Source organism: Pelodiscus sinensis, chromosome 22 (genome assembly GCF_052426305.1).
Source record: "Pelodiscus sinensis isolate ZL-2025 chromosome 22, ASM5242630v1, whole genome shotgun sequence".
NCBI classification, from domain to species: domain Eukaryota; kingdom Metazoa; phylum Chordata; order Testudines; family Trionychidae; genus Pelodiscus; species Pelodiscus sinensis.
In genome coordinates this window covers 2,729,075-2,743,314 of record NC_143073.1, presented here as the reverse complement: position 1 = coordinate 2,743,314, position 14,240 = coordinate 2,729,075, and the positions used below count along the sequence as shown (strand labels likewise).

The 14,240-nt window shown below is 67.1% G+C and overlaps 1 protein-coding gene across 1 annotated transcript; it reads right to left on the bottom strand.

The window, feature by feature from the left end:
- Positions 1-317: 317 nt before the first annotated feature.
- CHRNB2 (cholinergic receptor nicotinic beta 2 subunit) lies at positions 318-14,240 on the bottom strand. Its single transcript, XM_075907545.2, has 6 exons — positions 13,965-14,240; positions 7,736-7,881; positions 7,228-7,272; positions 6,808-6,917; positions 5,516-6,503; positions 318-3,099 (listed from the first exon to the last, which is right to left on the bottom strand). Exons 1-6 carry the CDS (start codon positions 14,026-14,028, stop codon positions 2,929-2,931), a joined length of 1,524 nt encoding a protein of 507 aa, XP_075763660.1. The 5' UTR covers positions 14,029-14,240; the 3' UTR covers positions 318-2,928.

The window sequence follows — 14,240 nt, the reverse complement described above, 5'->3', positions numbered from 1 at the left end:
CTCTGCCCTGGGATGGGGGGTCCGTGCTGGCCCCATGCCTGCTTGGACCTTTCCATCCATCCCCAGCCGGGCACAGCCTCGAAACTAACCTGCCCTCCCCAAAAGGACACGTGGTGGCAATTCTGCATTTGAAGGCGCACGGGGACGCTGGCGTCCTATGTGACATGAGCCAGGAGGCTTCACCCCAGTGCTCCCCCACTGCACCCCATGGCTGGCCGGGCAGCCTCTAACGCCCTCATGCTAGGCTCTGCCATTGCTCCTGAGAGCTGGTCCCGGGCTACTCACCTCCACAGTGCCAGGCTGGGCCTGGCTGCCGTCCTGGGGGGCGGGGCCGCCGGTCGCATGGGTGTGAGGAGGGGAGTCGTTCTGCTCTGGAGTAGCCCTGAGGGCGTGAGCTTGGGGCAGTGCCCAGCTAACGTAGCGTCCCCACGGCTGGTGAGAGCTGCGGGGGCCGGGCTGCTCTGCCGGTGTGAGCCGGGGGCTGGGCCCAGGCTGCTGCTGCTGGGAGCACGGCACCGGGAGTTGGTGTCTGCGCCGAGCCTGCCTGGCTAACGGGTGCCGTGGAGCAGGAGGGGCGTGCGGTCGGCGCACAGGGAGGGCAGCACGTGCCCAGCGCCCCTCGCAGTGCGTTTGGTAGCGGGGAGGGAGGCTGTCCTGCCCGCAGGCAGTTACAGCCTCCCTTCCGAACAGGCCCCCCCCAGGCACAGCGGCCCCCGCTTGCTGGGGGCAGGACGAGCCAGGGCAGGGCCACCATGGCCGCTTGTGCTGTTCGGGTGAGCCAGGAAAACCAAAACTAGCCTGAGCCCAGTCCCCAGGCAGCCTGCCCCCTGCTGTTGGGGAGGCTGAGCCCAGTCCCCAGGCAGCCTGCCCCCTGCTGTTGGGGAGGCTGAGCCCAGTCCCCAGGCAGCCTGCCCCCTGCTGTTGGGGAGGCTGAGCCCAGTCCCCAGGCAGCCTGCCCCCTGCTGTTGGGGAGGGCTCCGGCGCAGCAGCTGCTCTTGTAGACTTACCGAGGCCCCGCTGTGATGGAAAGGGGCTCGCAAGCATCCAGCTGCCTGCCTGCCTAGTGCACTGCTCCCTCTGTCTGGGCGGGGCCCCAGGCCCTGTAGCTGGAGCCCCTCGCTGAGCTACCCCCCATGCTAGCCTGGCACTACAGAGCTCTGCCCCGGCGGGTCTGGGGATTGTGCCGTGGGTGGCTGCGGCAGAGCACGCTGAAGGGGCCAGGCGCACGGGACAGCGGTTCTCCGGCCCTTCTGCACGGCTGTTTCACACAGCCCACTGCGCTCAGCTCTGCTTCCCCCCGAGCGCAAAGCTGGGCGCAGTGCGAGCAGGCAGCTCTTTGGGAGCAGCTGGGCCTTTCGTGGCCGGAGCGGTTCGCAGGGCAAGACTTGCAGCAGCCCGGACTGGCCCGCTGTGCCGGGATTCCCTTCCACACAGGCGGGAGGAGCAGCCCTATTTCTGGGAGATGTTCAGGTTACAATGTGCCCCGGGAGGCTGTGGCCTGCCCAGCTGCAGTGTTGTTCCCATGGGGCGTGGACGCTGTCCCTCTCCCTCCGCCCTGCCCTCCTGTTCCAGCACCAGCCGGGCCCTGGACAATGTAGAACAGCCTAATGGGGCTGCAGGGGTATCCTCTGTCTCATGCCCCTCCTCCAAACTGGGACCACGGGGCGCAAGGCCTGGGCAGTGGGCTCTCGCCCTGGCCTGGCAGTCACCCTGGGCGTGGTGAGCCGCTGGCTGAGCCTGGCAGAGGGGACCCCCGAAGAGGAGCAGACCGGGCTGGGGCCAGGCGCTCCGCCCGCGTGTATCTTCCGGGCTCCCACCAGCGCAGGGTTGGCACAGCCTCCGTCTCGCCTGCTGGAGGCCCAGTGACACAAGCTACAAGCTGGCAGCAATCAGCCAGGGAGGCGCTTCGCTGCACATGCACACCCGCCCCGTTTCACCGACTCCCCTCCCCCAGCGTGGGCGCTGGTGCCAACACCTGACTGGTGCCCCATGGGGAGCCATAGGCACGAGAGTCCCGCATGTGCCCTGGCCTGAGTTTAACATGGGGAATGGCAGCAAGCCCGGGCGTCTGCGTACGCGGGGGAGGACCCGCCCTCGCTGCGCTCAGAGAACGTGTTCCTGCTGCCACTGCTCCTGGCGGGTGCCCCAGGCCCAGCAGCGTTAATTCCCGGCCTGCCCTGGAGAGCTGCAGCCTTTCCTTGTGCCCTCCCCGGGCCATGCGGAGAAGGGCTTAGAAAACAGCAAAGGGGGCAAATGAAACCGGGCTCCAAGCTACCCTCCCCCCGCACACCGAGTCCGTGGGATTGTTTACAGGCCAGTGGTGACGCTGGAAGCAACAGCTGACGTCTGAGGCGCCCTCCCCAGCGTCCAGTTCTACGCAGCCAGCGCTGTCCAGAGGGCGTGTCCGGTGCCCCCGACGCTGTCCTGCCAAGCCGGGCCAGGGCTCCCTTTGGGCCACGGTGCCGGAGCCAGCCCGGCACGTGGCCAAATGGCACCGAGCCGCGCTGGGGGCTTCAAGGGAGAGAAAACCGGCCACAGTCCACTCCTGCCTCATTCCTGTGGGGGCTGTTTGGCCCTGCTCATCCCTGGGGACACGTGCCTGCCTTCCCCTCCCCCGAGCCATCCCTGGAGAGTACTGCTGGGAGAGGGCAGGGGTACCCGGAGCTGGCGCTAGAGCCTGGCTCCTCCCCTAGGTCCTGGGGCCTCGCTCTCACTAGGGCGCATGTGGTGCCCCCCGGCCGCGGCAATGTATGAGCCAGGATGCCTCAGGACGGAGGCAGCACTGAGAACAAGCGAGGCCTGGACAGCGCCCCCCACCCGATTGCCCCGGGCCCCCCCATGGCCTGTGGGCTCTGCTAGCAGCGTTTGCAGGCCCCCAGCCGCTGTCTGACGTGGGGCTGCGAAGGGGTCCGGGCTGGGCCCCCTGCCCTACTTGGAGCTGGGGGGGCTGTGGCCGAGGGGCACCAGGGCGTTGGTGGCGTAGTTCTGGAAGAGCGGCTGGAGGAACATGCCGACGGTCCCGAAGATGCAGACGAAAACGAAGATCCACAGGAAGAGGCGGTCGATCACCATGGCCACGTACTTCCAGTCCTCGCTCACCTGCAAGGGGACCGGAGGTCAGAATCCAGCACCCGGCTGCCCCTCCTTCCCCCCTCTCCCCCCCAACGAACCCAGGTGGTTGTGAGGAAACCAGGCCGGCTGCGCGTGGCCGGGGCGCTGCAGAGGGCGATTCCATAACTGCAGCCGGCCCAGCTCCTGCCAGTCGTCCACAGCCCCAGTCGGAGCCCCTGGGGCCAGGCCAGCAGCCACCCAGGCTGGCTTCTCCCTTCCAGCACCCCTGGGCTCACAGCTGCATTCTCAACCCGCCGCCCCCGGGACTGGGCACAGGGCAGCCCTGTGTGGCCCGCAGCGGGTCACATGGGACTGGGAGGGTCTGGTGTGGGTGGCAGACTCTCACCCACAAAGCCGGGCTGCGAGCGGGGCATGCGTCTCCCTGGAGCAGTGAGATGGGGGCGCTTGGGGTCTGCCCCGCCCTGGGAAGTGGCTCTGCTTTCCGCGAGGCTGGGCTGGCTTCCGGGGCAGCTCCAGCGTCTAGTCCTCTGTGCTTGGCTGCACGGCCCATGGCTAGCCAAGGCAGTCACCCACGCATCTCCCTCAGCTCTTGGGCCTTTCCACCCATCACCATGGTGTCTGGGCACCTCTCCCACGCTGGGGTCTTGGGGCCGGTCTGCAGCAGGCCCGCAACGTGCTGCCCCACAGGGGGACCTGAAATCGGCTCTCCCCACCCAGCAGCTAGGCCAGGCCCAGTGCTCCCTGCTACAGCTCGGGGAGGGAGCAGTTTCATGCTGGAGTCGGGCTCGTTTCTACCCTTGGCCCGCAGAGAGCCTGGCTCGTGCCCCACAGCGAGGCCTCGGGAGTGGGACAGGCAGGGAACAACTTAGTCTGATGCCTGGGTCCACGGCATGACCCCAAATCCATGTGTGCTGGGGCAGGGAGGACAGGAGGCTTGGACCAGCACTTGCCTTCGCTTCTGCCAGGCCCTGGGACCGGCAGATTCCTCCCCAGACTGGATTTGGTGCTGAGGGAGACAGAGCTGCGTGCCCTGGCTACTGGCAAAGGCAGAGGGAGTGCGGCCTACTGGTGAGAGCAGGCAGCCTGGCTCTGGTGCTGCATCGCTCAGCCCTCCGCCTGCTGCCTGACTTGTGGGACTCAGGCCTTCGTCCCGCTCTGAGACGCAGGGATTGCTCCAGGCACATGCGGGGGGTTGGGGCGCGGCCCTCGGCACCAATGCCAGCTGCACCAACATCCCGCCATGGGCTCCCCCAGTTCCCTGCCGCGCCTCGAGCCCCCTTCCGCGGCAGTGCCACACGGGCGCAGAGCCCGTCGCCCCCCAGCCTGTCTGCGAGCCTGGCAGCGCCCCTCAGAGCCGGGCTGAGGCCCGGGGCTCCCTCCCCGGCCTGGCTCTCTGCCGGCCTCCCCCATCCCGCAGCCTCAAGGCCCCAGCTGGGAGACCGTCCTGGTTACTATGGCGACTGCTTAAACCGGGCCTGACCCCCTCAGGTAGCAGTAGCTGGCCAGGGTGGGGGGAAGGTCTGGCATGGCCCAGGAGGAAGGGGTGGGGGGGCGGATGGAGTCGTCCCCCACCCACCGCAGGGTTAACCCGGCCTCGTGTGCAAAAATCCTCACCCGTGGGGTGAGCTAGCTCCCCTCCCCCCTCCCCCGCAGGGCAAAACGGCAGCTTCCCTGCCCCTCCCTGGTGCATCGCCATGAATATTTCATGGGCCTGCGCAAAGGGGCCTGGCCCAGCCCAGCCGGCGATATTGATTGTGGAGGGGGGGCTGGCTCCTTCCCGCAAGCCCTGCAGGCCAGGCTGGGGGCAGAGAGACGCTCCGCCCGCGAGGGTCCCCCCGCCCTGCAGCCCCCTAGCACAGCGACGTGCCTCACTGCTTATCACAGCCAGGCCCCTGCAGGGGGATGGGAATTTGAGAGTGCCCCTGTGCAAACACTTAGGTGATTTACGGCAGAGTAACACCCTTCCTCCAGAGATGGGTGCAAGGTGGGAGGGGACAGTGCCAGGGGCACGTGTGCTTGTGTACGTACACGCACGTGCACACGCCGGCTTGCAAAGAGCTGTCTGCACACAATCCCTTGTGTGTGCAGCCACGTGTATGCGCCACCTTTACATGGGTGGTTATGTACACGTGCAGCCTTTCACACAGCCATGTACATGCACACAGCCTTGCACGGGTGCTTGTGCAGAGGTGCAGCCTTTCATACAGCCACATACATGCATCACCCTTGCAAGGGTGCTTGTGCACACGTACAACCTTGCACGCAGCCACATACAGGCACAGATTTCCACCGATGCTTGTGCACACGTACAACCTTGCACGCAGCCACATGCATGCACCAGCATTGCCTGGGTGATCGTGCACAGCCTTGCACACAGCCGTGTCTCTTCCCCCTTGCACGCGCACCCCCCTTCCCTCTGCCTCCCTGGCCCCTGCCAACTCACGCTCTGGTCGTCGTCCTCACTCCTCATGTGGTCGGCTATGAAGCGCACCCCATCCACCGCCTCCGCCACCCCGCAGCTGCACTGCTGGCTGGGCGCTGGGGCCTGCCCCTGCCGCTCCCGGTAGCCATTGGTGCCCTCAGCCGCCTCGGCGAACGGCCGGCCGCCCAGCTTCCTGACGCTGGCCTGGTTGACGAAGCAGGTGCAAGAGCGGGCGCTCTCCCGCAGGAGGGCGCTGCCGGCGGCGCGCTCCTGGGCCTGGCGGCGCTGGCGCAGCCGCTGGCGGGCACAGTGCTGGCGCGGCTGCTTCATGAAGAGGAAGGTGGGCAGCTTGTCCAGGAAGACCACCCGGACCCAGGGCGGCATGGTGTGGGTGGTGGGCGAGCGGTGATGCACGTTCAGCACGCACACGCTGGTGACGATGGAGAAGGTCACCAGCACCATGGTGAACATGAGGTACTTGCCCACCAGCGGCACGTCCAGCGAGGTGGGCGGCACGATCTTGGAGATCAGCAGCAGGAAGACGGTGAGGGCCAGCAGCACAGAGATGCAGAGCGTCATCTTCTCGCCGCAGTCGGAGGGCAGGTAGAAGACCAGGATGGCCAGGGAGGTGATGAGGACGCAGGGGATGATGAGGTTGATGGTGTAGAAGAGCGGCTTGCGCCGGATGATGAAGTCGTAGGTGATGTCCACGTAGGTGGAGTCCTCGGGGTTCTCGTTGCGCCGCCCCGGCAGGGCCACGATGTCCCACTCGCCGCTGGGCGTGAAGTCGTCCAAGCTGGCCACCTCGCTCTTCAGCACCAGGTCGATCTCCGTCCGGTCGTAGGTCCACGACCGGAACTTCATGGTGCAGTTCTGCTGGTCGAAGGGGAAGTGCTTCACCTCGATCTTGCAGGCGCTCTTGTAGATGGCCGGCGGCAGCCAGAAGATGCTGCCATCGTAGGAGACCACCGCGTTGGAGTAGAAGGAGACCTCGTACATGCCGTCGGCACTGCAGGGCGGGAGAGGCCGGTCGGGGGCGGGGCTCTCCGAACCTTCCCCCCCCAGCTGGCAGCACCCCCCTGGGGCTGAGCCCGGCAGGACCATCCCCCCACCTGCCTAGCAGAGCTGGGCCCCGTCTCCCCAGGAAGCCTGGGGTTAAAACCCAGCCGGGTTCCCATCTTGTGGGGTGCTGCTGGGATCTGAGCCAGCTGGGAGCAGGGGGAACAGGGAACTGTGCCCCCCAGGTTCCCCCCCCCCCCCGTTAGGGCTCGGGAGGGACGGCGCGGCTGGGGCCCGAGGCGCGTGGCACCTACTTGTTGTAGAGGACGACGTCGGGCAGCCAGATGTGCTTGGAGGGCAGGCGCACCTTGCGCATGTTGTCGAACTCCTCCGGCTTCCAGGTGAGGCGGTAATCCTCCCACTCCTGCACAGAGCACGGCAGGGCTCAGCGCCGGCCACCCGACCAGCCCAGCCCCCCGCTCAGGCCCCACGGGAGGGCTCCAGGCTGGGGGGCCCGTGTATCTGCAACCCAAACCCCCCCCCCCCCAGCCAGGGTCTGAGGCTGGGGCATCGGCTGGCGAGTTTCCTGCCTGGGGAAGGGTTGGGTCCCCCCTTGGGCCTGGCGCAGCGGGGGGCGGGTGTCTGGCAGGATGCAGGGGGGGAGCAGGGTGAGATGCTGGGGGAAAGCGGGATCCCCCCGCCCAGCACTGCAGAGTGCGCAGCCAGCGTCTCACCTGCGTCAGCCACACATTGGTCGTCATGATCTGCTCCCGCTCATGCTGCGAACAGAACCAGGGCGGCATTAGCAGGGGTAGGGGCACAGGGAGGCCCAGCCCGGAACAGGGAGTGGGGGCAGGCTCCCTGGCAGCACAGAGGGGCCAGCTGGGAGCGCCCACTCTGCCCCTCCCCATAGCGCTGGCTGGCAGAGGGGGCACTGGGAGCCCAGAGGGCGTCTGCCCTCGAGCCGCTGCACTGGGCCGCAGGGAGACAAGTGTGCACAGCTAGCCAGTGTGTCCTTGCACGAGGGGCACGTGCACTGGCGTTTCCCTCCCCCCCCCCCCGGTGCGTCTCCACACGCATGTGCCTGCACGTGGGTGTTTGCAGCCTGTGACTGGCCGCTCGGTGCAGCCAGCCTGGCCCCGTGCGCTCAGCCCTCCTCCCCCACCAGGTGCCTCCAGCTCCCGGGCTCTGCCCAGGACAGGGCGGGAGCTGGGCCCAATTCCACAGGCCCAGCCAACTCACCACACTGATGAGCTGGGCCAGCGACACCATGAGCTGCACGGTCACCAGCTCCGAGCCGTTGGTGGCCGGGCGGATCAGCTTGTTGTAGCGGGACGGGTCCAGGAGGTACTCGACCAGCCGCTCCTCCGTGTCGGTGCCCAGGCTCCCTGAGGGCAAAGGGGGCAACGGGCGTGAGCCCAGCCTCCTCGTCCCCACCCAGCCACCAGGGGAGACGCCAGCTGCTGGCCCAGCCCCCAGCCTGCCACAAGCACCGGGCAGGGTGGGGTCACCCCTTCCAGCCTGGCCTGCCCTGCACCCCATTGGGTGCCCCCCAATATCCCTCCCTCCCCAGGGCCCAGCTGCTGGAGAAGGGCCGGCTGGTGGGGGAGCAGCTCGGTGGCAGATACCAGCGCACAATGGGCTGCGGGATAGGGGGGCACTAGCCCTGCCTGGCAGGAGAGAGCCCAGCTCAGTCCCAGGCTGGGAGCCAGACATGGACCCTGCCAGGAACAGCCCCACCAGCTCCCAGGTGGCACCGGCCGTGGGGCTCAAAGGGCGGGGGTGGGGTGTTTCCCATGTGCCCACGGCCAGGTAGCAGGGCTCTGCAAGCAAGGGGGGGGCTGGGGCTGGCCCCGTGTCCCTCCCAAATGTGACCCATTCACAGAGTGGCAGGGGTGGATCGATCGCAGCTAGGATGGACGGACGGACGGACAGGCAGGGGGAGCAGACCTACTGCCAGCAAGAAACGGGGCTTTGCCCCCCCCGCCCGGTGGCTGCGGGCGCCCGGCTGCGCACACACAGTCCCTCCTGGGGCTGGCTGCCAGGGCGTCCTTGGGGATGAAGGGGCTGGTGACTGACAAGCGGCTTCAAGGGCCCTGTAATGAATCTCGCCCCTGGGGTCGGGGCGGGCGGGGGACTCGGGGGCTGGCGCGCGGGCGCCTCTCATCTCGGCTCCGGCTGGCGCCGCTGATAGCTCTGTGCTCGCGGGCCCTTTGCCCCTCATTACGTGCCGCCTTTGTAGCCGCCCGGCAGGCGCTCCGTCCTTGGCGGTAATCCCCAAGGAGGGTAAAGCCGGGCGGCACGGGGCCCTGCAAGTGCAGACGCGCAGCCAGCGTGCCAGGCAGGGAGAGGGCCTCGTGCAGCTGATGCCTCCCCAGCTCTCAGCCTCCGTGAGCGGGGCAAGGCTGGGGGGGGGCGGGGAAGGATGCGGCTCTGGTCCAGCTGGGGTGCTCGGCGCTGGAGGGAATGGCTGCACCACGGCTCCTGCTCAAAGCCAGTATTATTTCATAGACGGGGAAACTGAGGCACGGGGCAGGGGAGTGACTTGGCCCAGGCCACTAGGCCATGCTGCCTCCCCTTCCAGCTGCCCACGGCGGCCTTGGTAAATCCCTGCTCCTGGCCCTGGGTCTTTTCCTAGGCCCCCTGCTCGGCTCGCTAAGGATCCGGGGCGAAGCGAGGCCGTGGTGCGCCTGGCTCCTGGTGGGGTAACTGCGCGCCGGGGCCCAGGCCAGCCGCCAACTGCAGCCAGGGCTCGGGAACAACGACCCAGAGGCGGTGCCCCCCCCCCCCCCACACAGTTTGCAGACACGGAGGGGGGAGGGGCCTCTGCTTGGAAATACGTCCGCGGAGGGGAGGGGGGGGGCTTTGCCCTGCAGGGGGCACCGGTTCCCATGCAGCACTGGGGCAGGGAATGGGGCAGGACATGGGGCCTTTCCCCTCCGGGGGCCACTGGCTCCAAGTCAGAGAGCAGGTGGAAATACCCCCCCGAAGGGCACGGCCAAGCGCACGGCGCTCTGGGGAGCCCGGGGCTGCTCTGATGCCAAGCCAAGGGGTAGGATGTGAAGCTGGCACGGGGAGAGGCTGGGGGCTGTCTGAGGGCCCTGCCCCCCCAAGCGTTGCCGGCTGGGGGAGGAGGAGGGTACATGAGGGACAGTGGGACCTGGGGGCCTAGGGAGCCTGGCCCCCAGCAGGGCCCTTCCCTAGCGCCACATGAAGAGCCCGGCCCGGCCGGTGGCGTGAGGCGGGGCTGCAGGAAGGGGCTCCCAGAGGAGGGTCAGGGATCCCGTCTCGCCGCCCCGGGCGTGTCGGGCATCTCCTCCCCCAGCCGAGGCCAAACCCCAGGAGCTGCCCCGCCCCCGCAGCTGCTGCAGGGAAACCGCGGCCCAGCCAGGCCCGAATTGCTCCGCCTGCCCTTGCGCTGCCCGGCTGGGCCTTCCCATGCAGCCGTGTCCCCAGCCGTGGCTCAGAGCCCGGGGCATCCCCCGGCATGGCCTGGGCTTCGCTTCCTGGGGGACCTAGCGCGGCGCACTGACCCCCAGCTGCTGCGCCGCCCCCTGCGCGTCCCCGACGGTTTGTCTTCCCTCTGCTCGGCCAGGCATGGAGCCAGCGGCAGCCAGGAGCGCCTCCCTGGGCCTGGCAGCCTGTGTCTGCCAGCGGCAGGCCGTCTCTCCCCTCCCCCGGGCCCTCCGAGCCCCCGTGGCCGCCCATGCTGGCGCAGCGCGGCGCCGCAGAGGCACACGGCAGGCGGCGGGGTAAGACAGCAGCAGCCCCTTGGCGCTTCTGTAGCACCAGCCTGTGCTCTTGGACCAGCCTCGCCACGGACCCTCTGGCCTTTGAGCCAGACCCACTGAGCCGGGCAGGATCCAGCCTCCAGCTCCGGCGCACCGAGCCAGCGTGAGAAGGGGGAGGGTGCGGGAAGGTCTGAATGGCTTGTCCTGGCCCGCCCGGCAGCCAACACGCACCGGAACTGCCTAGCCCCTGGGCCTGACCGCCCACAGTCCCACGTGCCAGGCACGCCCCGGGGCAGGGGGGGGCAGTTTCCCAAAGGCAAAGTCCTTTTTCCCTGCCCCCCAACAGAGAGAGGGCGGCTCATGCAGGAGGGGGCAGGGTCCTGCTCCACTATTTTTATTGGGTCTCACGTAAGGGTGGCTGCTCTCACCATCCGCCGCGGCGCCCACCCTGCTAACTGTTCCGATGCGGCTACGTCTAGCGGCAAGGAGTTCCACAGACTCCATGTACCTGGTGCAACCAAGCTTGCTTTCCTCACCATTACGCTGCCTGCCTTTCCTTACACAGGTCCAGACGCCCGCCCAGCCACACACGCCCGGGGCTCCGAGTTTCAGACGCCTCCTCAGGCCCATCTGGGGGGGCCCAGCATGTTGGACACATCTGAGAAATCTGGACGTACAGGGTATGTCTTCGCTACAGAGTTTTTCCGAAAAAACTTCAATTACATCCACACAGCAGGCACATTCTTTCGAAACAAAATCAAAAGAGCCGAGGGGTTTTTCCGGCATTGGTAACCCTCTTTCTACGAGGAAGAGGGCTTTTGGGAAAGAGCTCTTTCGGAAAAAGGCGCGTGTGGACGGGAAGAGGGAGTTCTTTCGCAAGAAGAGGAGAGAGGAAAAAGCACAGGGCCCTGGTGGCCACTCCGCCCGTAGGAGTCACAGCTGACATGCGAGAGAGCAGCCAGTCCGTGTGGACCCTATCTGTCAGAAAAGCAGACGGCTTTTTCGACGCGCTTTGGCAGTGTGGATGCTCTGTCGCAAGGATTGTTTTGGATGATCTCTTCCGGAAAAGCTCCTTCCGAAAGAAGCCTGCAGTCTAGACATAGCCACAGATGTGCACACACACACCCTGTGCGCAAAAACACACCCTGTGTGCACACACTCTGCATACACACTCACCCTGTGCACACAGCCATACACCCTGCACACACACACACACACTGCATACATACTCACCCTGCGCAGGCACACACACACACCCTGCACACATACTCACCCTGTGTGCATACACACACACACATACCCTGTGCGCGCGCACACCCTGCGCACACACTCAACCTGCGCAGGCATACACACATACCCTGCACACATACTCACCCTGTGTGCATACACACACACACATACCCTGCACACATACACGCACACACACTGCATACATACTCACCCTGCGCAGGCACACACACACACACCCTGCACACATACTCACCCTGTGTGCATACACACACACACATACCCTGCGCGCGCGCACACCCTGCACACACACTCAACCTGCACAGGCATACACACATACCCTGCACACATACACGCACACACATACTTCCTGAACAGACACACACCCTGCGCGCACACACACTCTGCGCATGCTCAGAAGCCAGGGCTTAGCGCTACGGGACAGAACTGGCTCTCGGACGGCACCAGGCACCAGGAATGACTCAGGTTCTGAATTGCGGCGTTTGAGGGGAGAGTCCGGGCAGCCTGGGCCGCTCGCACAGACCCGCTGCCACAGGCAGGGAGGCCCACGGGCCAGGCCGTGACTAGCTGAGTCAGGGCAATCGATCGTGTGGCGCAAACAGCTGGGGGGGGCAGCGCAGTGGGGCGCACCTGGGGCTTCGCCCCGAGCTGTGCGCAGAGCCCTGCCCGGCCCCACGTGAGCTAATGCTGCAGACTGTCTGCACAGGCCCCACCAACGTCTGCCTGTCTGTCCCAGCTCCATACGCCCCCTCCCCCTCCTTCTGCCTGTCTGTCCCAGCTCCATACACCCCCTCCCCCTCCGTCTGCCTGTCTGTCCCAGCTCCATACGCCCCCTCCCCCCTCCGTCTGCCTGTCTGTCTCAGCTCCATATGCCCCCTCCCCCTCTGTCTGCCTGTCTGTCCCAGCTCCATACGCCCCCTCCCCCTCTGTCTGCCTGTCTGTCTCAGCTCCATACGCCTCCCACATCTGTCTGCCTGTCTGTCCCAGCTCCATATGCCCCCTCCCCCTCTGTCTGCCTGTCTGTCCCAGCTCCATACGCCCCCTCCCCCTCTGTCTGCCTGTCTGTCTCAGCTCCATACGCCTCCCCCATCTGTCTGCCTGTCTGTCCCAGCTCCATACACCCCCTCCCCCTCTGTCTGCCTGTCTGTCCCAGCTCCATACACCCCCCTCTGTCTGTCTGTCACAGGTGCATACAGCCCACCTCCATCAGTCTTTCTATCACATCTCCGTACATCCTACTTCTGCCTGTCTGTCCAGCACCTAGTGCTGTGATCTCCCAGCCCTATTGCTGTGGCAGGAGGGTGGGGATTGGAAGCGCCTGGCTAACAAGAGAGATCTGACTTCTTCTAAGCTCCCTTGTTTCTGTGGCATTAATGTTCTCTCCGGCCCACCCGGAAAGTGTCAGTCCGCCGGCTGGTACTTGGTGTTCCAGCACAGAATGGGGGGGGATGTTGCCTGGGCTGGTGGTGGTGTGCGTTTGTGTCTAGTGTGTGTGTGTGTGTGTGTGTGTGTGTGTGTCTGGTGGGTGTAGGTGTGGGGGGGTGTACACGCCCCATTGAGAATCCCATCGAGAATGGGAAATACTTCTCCAGGTGCGTGATTTGAAACATTTGTGGCCAGTGATGTGCAGGCAGCCGCGTGAGCAGCGGTGCTGAGCGCAGGGGAGTCCTGGCACCAGGGCCCTTCACACCCACCGGGCGACCTCCCCCCATGTCTAAGCAGGGGCATCAGACACGGGAGAACCCTAGGAGAAGCCGGCCCAGCCCTGCCCCCCTTTGCCGGGCCTGCTGCTGGGGCAGAGCAGCTCCCGCAGGGCGCAGGCCGAGCGGAAGGAAAGGCCCTGTGGGCATGGGCCAGAGCTGGTTAATCCGAGCGCCAGGGAGCCCGCCGTACCCGCCGGCTGGGCTGGGGCTGTGCCCCAGGGACCTGGCTTCCTTCACGGCTTGGCTAGAATTTACCCTCCCCCCGGCGAGCAGGGGCCTGCTCTTACCCGCCCCTCCTGCAACGAGGGGCTTCGTCCTGCACACGCAACTCAACCCCCCCCCCCAGCGAAAAAGTCCCACTTGCTTTCTGGTGCCCTGGGTCACCCGGCCCAGGGCTGCCTCCCCTCCCCCTGCACCACCCTCCCCGGGGCACAACGGGGCCCCCACCCGGCCCAGGGCTGCCTCCCCTCCCCCTGCACCCCCCCCCCCGGGCACAACAGGGCACCTCACGGCCCAGGGCTGCCCCCTACTTCTGCCCCCTGCACACACACCCCGGGCACAGCGGGGCCCCCGCCCGGCCCAGGGCTGCCCCCCCTCCCTTGCCCCACCGGCACAGCGGGCCCCCAAACGGCCCAGGGCTGCCCCCCCTCTCCTGCCCCCCGGCACAGCGGGGCCCCACACGGCCCAGGGCTGCCCCCCTCCCCTGCCCCCCGGCACAGCGGGCCCCCACCCGGCCCAGGGCTGCCCCCCCCGGCACAGCGGGCCCCCACCCGGCCCGCGGGCACTTACTTCTCAGCAGGCCCAGCAGGCAGACGCAGAGGAGCGGGGCCATGGGGGCGGGCGGCGGCTGCATCCTCTAGCGGCGGCGGGACATGGCTCCGGCCCGGGCCGCTGTCCCTGGTGCTGAAGCGGCTGCGCCGGCCCCTGCGCGGCTCTGTCCCGGGTGCTGAAGCGGGAGGCTCTGGGCGCTGCTCGGACTCCGGCTGCCTGCGCCGTCCGGGTGCGCGGCCTCTGCGCGCTCAGCCCTGCGCCCCCCTCGCTGCGCTGCGCTGCCTGGCGCCGAGC